Genomic DNA, 5,720 nt, shown 5'->3' with positions numbered 1-5,720 from the left:
CGGGGTTTCACCATGTTAGCCAGGATGGTCTCGATCCCCTGACGTCGTGATCCGCCCGTCTCGGCCTCCCAAAGTGCTGGGATTACAGGCTTGAGCCACCGTGCCCGGCCCATACAATAGTTTTAATAATTTTGTGCATGACGCAAAGTTGGTGTACACTGAACCATTTGAAAGCAAAGGTCACTGTCTCAGCCACCCATGTGGACAATCTGTGGTTGCTTGGCATTGTCATCATTCCTTTTATTTATTTATTATTTGTATTTTTTTTTTTTTTAGACAGAGTCCTGCTCTGTTGCCCAGGCTAGAGTGCAATGGTGCAATCTCAGCTCACTGCAACCTCCACCTCCTGGATTCAAGCAATTCTCCTGCCTTAGCCTCCCGAGTAGCTGGGATTACAGGCGCACGCCACCACGCCCAGCTGATTTTGTATTTTAGTAGGAATGGGGTTTCATCACATTGGCCAGGCTGGTCTCGAACTCCTGACCTTAGTTGATCCACCCCTTCGGCTGGAATCCCAAAGTGCTGGTGTTGTAACCGAGCGAATTATAGAGAAACGCCACACTCTTAGACTAATTCGGGAGTCCTTTATTAGCTGGCGGCGACCGAGAGACGGCTAGCGCTCAAAATTCTCTCGGCCCGAAGAGGCTAGGTTTCTTTTATACCTTGGTTTAGAAGGGGAGGAGGGAGCCTAGCTGAAGCAATTTTGCAGAAGCAAAACAGGCAAGAAAGTGAAAAGATGAATGGTAACAGGAAAACAAACAGTTCCGGGTGCAGGTGCTTTAAATCTATCACAAGGTGATAGACACGGGGCTTTGGGTGCTATGAACCGGAGGAATTCCTGGCAACTGCGGATATAGCTTGCCACAGTATCTTATCAGTAATTGCATTCTTGGATGTGCTGGGAGTCAGCTTAAGTCCTTTAAGGAAGCGGGTAAGTAAGGGGCTGTCAGTGAAGGAGTCAGAATGGACCCTGTCTGGCTCTCTCTGCTAAGGGAGAGTCAATCAGGTTAAAATAAGGTAGGGTATCACATCGGGATTACAGGCGTGAGCCACCGCACCTGGCCAACATCACCATCATTCCTGACTCTGAATTTATATACTACTAACCAACAATCGCTTTCCTCCACCTATTCACACATAAGCACTTAACAGTAAAAGATGTGAGATGCCTATCTGGCATGTGAGAAAATGATAATAGCTACTGACGGGGATTTCCCTTGAGGATGCTGAGTAAACTTCGTGGTATGTGCCTGCATTTCCACTGCAACCTGTTACATGTGATGAGTTATGGAATTTCCCATTTGTGGCATCACATTGGAGCTCAAAAGTTTCAGATTTTGGAGCATGTGTTTTTTTTTTTCTTTTTTCTTTTTTTTTGTTTTGAGATGGGAGTCTTGCTCTGTCACCCAGGCTGGAATGTAGTGTTGTGATCTCGGCTCACTGCAACCTCAACCTCCCGGGTTCCTGCCTCAGCCTCCCGAGTAGCTGGGATTACAGGTGCCCCCCACCACACGCAGCTAATTTTTTGTATTTTAGGAGGTGGGGTTTCATCATGTTGACCAGGTCTGGAACTCCTGATCTCAGGTTATCCATCCACTTGGACCTCCCAAAGTGCTAGGATTACAGGCACGAGCCACCACGCCCGGCCTAGATTTTGAATTTGGGATGGTGAATCTGTACGGTTGTTCCTCTCCCCCCACAACCACTTTGCCGATGGGGAAACTGAAGCACTGAGAGGTGACGGAACTCGCTCGAGGTCGCATAGCTAGTGAGTGGCAGAGTGGACTCAGAACCCAGGATCATCTGATTGCAAAGTCTGTTTCCTTCATCCCTGTACTGTGCAACAACAGCAAGAATACTATTGACAATAATAACAACAGCCCACAAATTTTGACTTGTCATTCACGACAACAACAAAACAATAATAACAATACATTCACCTCTGGGGTCGAAACCCATATCCTAGAGTCCTAGGAACTAACGAGTGCCTCCAGCCACACTGTGGCAATGCTCATTTGCATAGACCCTCTAATTTGCATACATATCATTATCTGCCCCACCCAACCCACCAGCTCCCCGTGTTTTATGCTTCCAGCTGGCTTGGCGGATTGTCACTCTGTCCTGGATGTGTCTGATAAGGGCGTCTTGTGGGATGTAGCCTCTACTTCCTCAGGAATTGCAGATTGGAGAGGAAGCCAGATCCAGACGTGAGGTCTCTGGTTTCCCCACATTTCCTGCATGGACTTGAGCCAACTGGGTTCAGGTGCCTTGTCTGTAAAATGACCTCCACGGGTCATTACCTCCATCCCTCTGCCTCTAGGAGCCACCCCTGTTGCTGATGGTTGCCCCCCTCCGACTCCTGCCTTTCCCTATGGGGCTCTTTCCTCTCTACCCTTCTTCAGTTTCTTCCCCTAAGAATAGACAGATCCAGGTACAACTATTTGCCATTTATTTCAAAGATCAGTGGTTAAGAGGCCCAGGGTTATGGACAAGGTCTGGTCCTCACCCCGAGATGTGTTAGTCTGGGCTGAGGAAGGCCCTCAGGCTGTGTGCATATGTGTGTAATGCTGTGTGTTTGTCATTGTGATGTTGTGTGCATGTAATGTGTGTTTGTCACTGTGATGTGTGTGTCATGTGTGTTTGTCATTGTGATGTGCGTGTGTCATGTGTGTTTGTCACTGTGATGTGGGTGGTGAATTTGTGTTTGTCACTGTGATGTGTGTATAATGTGTGTTTGTCATTGGGATGTGTGTGTGTCATGTGTGTTTGCCATTGTGGTGTTGTGTGTGTGTATGTGTGTGTAACCAGGTCTGACTATAACTTGGTTTCTCTGTGTCTGATCTAATGAGTATTAATTACCAAGGGTGACGGTGACACCTCTGGGGGTGGCTGTGTGGCTGGGATGCTGTCTGAGTTTTGTGTGGTTGTGTTTTAATATACATACAGTGCTGGGACTGTCTGTGATGCCGTCTATGACTTCCATGTGATTGTGCGGTTGTGCATGAATCTGGCACTTCGTGTGTATGAGTCTATAGCTGTGAAAGAATGGCTGAGATTACACAGCCATGTGACAGATTTCGTGGGATGCCATAGGTGTGACTGTATAGTCATTCTTTCTTCCTTCCTTTCAATCAGCAAGCATTTCCCGAGGGCCTGCTTTGTGCCAGGTCCTGGGCTGGATGCCAGGGACAGATCTGTGGTGTCCTCTTAGGGATGTCTATGCTTGGCAGTGATGAAATCAGCCACGGTGGCAGCATTGGCACCATGGAAATTGGCAAACATTACAAAGCTGTCCCCCTCCGAGGACAGCTGGTTGTTAAACATTTATGAGCACACTGCTGTGCCCACGTATCCGAGTGTAACTCTTTGTGACCAGGCTGAGGTGTGGCCACCAGTCTGTGGGTGGGATCTGAGTATGTGACTCTGACTGTAGGTGGGGTGGGCTGGACTCTCCATGATGAGTCCTGATGATCAGTCTCCCGCCCACCCTGTCTGTACTCATGATGAGAGGAGGGAAGTGGAGGAAGTTTCCCACCCCCAGCCAAGTCCCTGGAGTCCCAAGTCCCACTTTCTTCTGAATCAAAAGCATAAATACCCACCCCTCACCCCTTCTTCCTGAATATCAGGCAAATCAACTTTACCCAATGTTTGGGAGCCCACAGACCCCAAGTCTCGGGTCTTTGTCCTTAGTATTGTCCATGGCAGGGTCTGCAGTCTACGTGGGTCTTCTGAAGGTGCCTGCTGGGTCTTCAGCCCCTCGAGATGGCTGAGTTCTTGGTCCCTGGTGGTGCCCACTGAACTCTCCGCCTTCGAGTTTTGGGTTCCCTAGCATGTGCTCCAAGATCTGTTTCCTGAGTTTTCTTTTTTCTTTCTTTTTTTGAGGCAAAGTCTCTCTCTGTTGCCCAGGTTGGAGTGCAGTGGTGCGATCTCGGCTCACTGCAACCTCCGCCTCCCGGGTTCAAGCAAAATTCTCCTGCCTCAGCCTCCCGCGTAGCTGGGATTACAGGCAGGCACCACCACGTCCGGCTAATTTTTGTATTTTTAGTAGACATGGGGTTTTGCCATGTTGGCCAGGCTGGTCTCGAACTCCCGACTTCAGGTGATCCGCCTGCCTAGGCCTCTCAAAGTGCTGGGATTACAGGCGTGAGCCACTGCGCCCCGCCTCTGCTTTGTGAGTTTTTTTTTCCACTGAGGCACCCTCTGAGTTCTCCATATGTCAGACCCATGTCCAATGCACCACGCTCCTTCCTTCACACCATGAAAGCCCCGAAGTAAGACCGGGTGCCATCACGCAGTCGGACCAGGCGCTCATCCAGCACACGGACGACCACCTCCTCCCCAACCTCCAGGTGCACCACACCACCCAGGAAGCTGCTGTCCCACCAGACGCGGGAGTTACTGGTGGCCCGTCCGCAGGGTGACTGCTGGCTGACCAACAGCTCCAGCTCCTCGGGGTAGCGTGGCGTGCGCTTGTAGAGGCCGTGGGTGATGGTGCTGGCCAGGTCCTGCGGGCAGCCCACACCGCCCAGCTGCACCTTGGAGTAGATGTAGTAGTAGCCAGCCTTGTTGGCCACAAGGGCCCCATTGTGGTAGTCGAGGCCCCTCAGGAAGGCCAGGCCCAGCTGGGTCTCCCATAGCAGCGGCCCCCCGCTGCCCGTCAAGCTGGAGTTGGCACCTGTTTGGGAGAGAGAGACAAAGGGGGCTGCCGGTCAGCACATGTGTTACTCTGTTTTTGTTTTGTTTTGTTTTGGTTTTTGACACAGAGTCTCACTCTGTCGCCCAGGCTGGAGTGCAGTGGCGTGATCTCGGCTCACTGCAACCTCTGCCTCCCAGGTTCAAGCGACTCTCCTGCTTCAGTCTCTTGAGTAGCTGGGACTACAGGTGCCCACCAGCACACCCAGTTACTTTTTGTAGTTTTAGTAGAGACAGGGTTTTGCCATGTTGCCCAGGCTGGTCTTGAACTCCTGACCTCAGGTCATCCACCCACCTCGGCCTCCCAGAGCGCTGGGATTACAGGTGTGAGCCACCACGTCTGGCCTCACGTGTCTTACTCTTGCTGTGTGACTCCAGGCCAGTCACCACTAGGCTGTGTGTGTGTGTGTGTGTGTGTGCACGCGCATATGTGTGTATTTGTAGAGATGGGGTCTCACAATGTTGCCCAGGCTGGTCTCAAATTCCTGGGCTCAACCGATCCTTCAGGCTCCCAAGTGCTGGGATTACAGCACTGCCTAGCCTGTTTGTATGTATTAATTAGCTTTATCCCTGCTTTGCAGATAAGGGAAACTGAGGCACAGAGAAGCAAATTAATTTGTTTAGTCTACATCTCAACTCTTTGCATCCCTCTTTTGCAGGTGGGGAAACTGAGGCATGGAAACGTTAAGTGACTTGCCAAAAGTGTCAAAACTTGGCTGGATGTGGCGTCTCACCCCTATAATCCCAGCACTTTGGGAGGCTGAGGCAGGAAGGTCCCTTAAACTCAGGAATTTGAGGCCAGGAGTTCCAGATGAAGTAACATAGGGAGACGCCATCTCTACAAAAAACAAAAAAATTAGCTGGGCATGGTGGCAGGTACCTGTAGTCCCCACTGCTGGGGAAGCTGAGGTGGGAGGATCGCTTGCACCTGGCAAGTTGAGGATGCAGTGAGCCATGATAGTGCCACTCCAGCCTGGGTGACAGAGTGGGACCCTGTCTCAAAAAAAAAAAAAAAAAAAAAAAAAAAA

The 5,720-nt window shown here is 50.5% G+C and overlaps 1 protein-coding gene across 3 annotated transcripts in view; it reads right to left on the bottom strand.

The window, feature by feature from the left end:
* Nucleotides 1-564: 564 nt before the first annotated feature.
* The window catches only part of LOC108525356 (tumor necrosis factor ligand superfamily member 14), a 9,309-nt gene continuing 4,153 nt past the window's right edge, over nt 565-5,720 (bottom strand). For 2 of the 3 annotated variants that reach the window (XM_017866355.1, XM_017866356.1), the window contains exon 4: nt 2,427-4,675. In XM_017866355.1, the coding sequence (XP_017721844.1) occupies nt 4,251-4,675 (425 nt within the window). In that variant the 3' untranslated portion in view covers nt 2,427-4,250. Of the gene's footprint in view, nt 4,676-5,720 lie in introns of all 3 variants that reach the window. The other variant, XM_017866357.1, reaches the window with a different exon arrangement.

The sequence above is a fragment of the Rhinopithecus bieti genome, unplaced genomic scaffold (assembly GCF_001698545.2).
Source record: "Rhinopithecus bieti isolate Rb0 unplaced genomic scaffold, ASM169854v2 scaffold_41613, whole genome shotgun sequence".
Taxonomy (NCBI): domain Eukaryota; kingdom Metazoa; phylum Chordata; class Mammalia; order Primates; family Cercopithecidae; genus Rhinopithecus; species Rhinopithecus bieti.
This window is presented reverse-complemented; position numbering and strand designations above follow the sequence as displayed.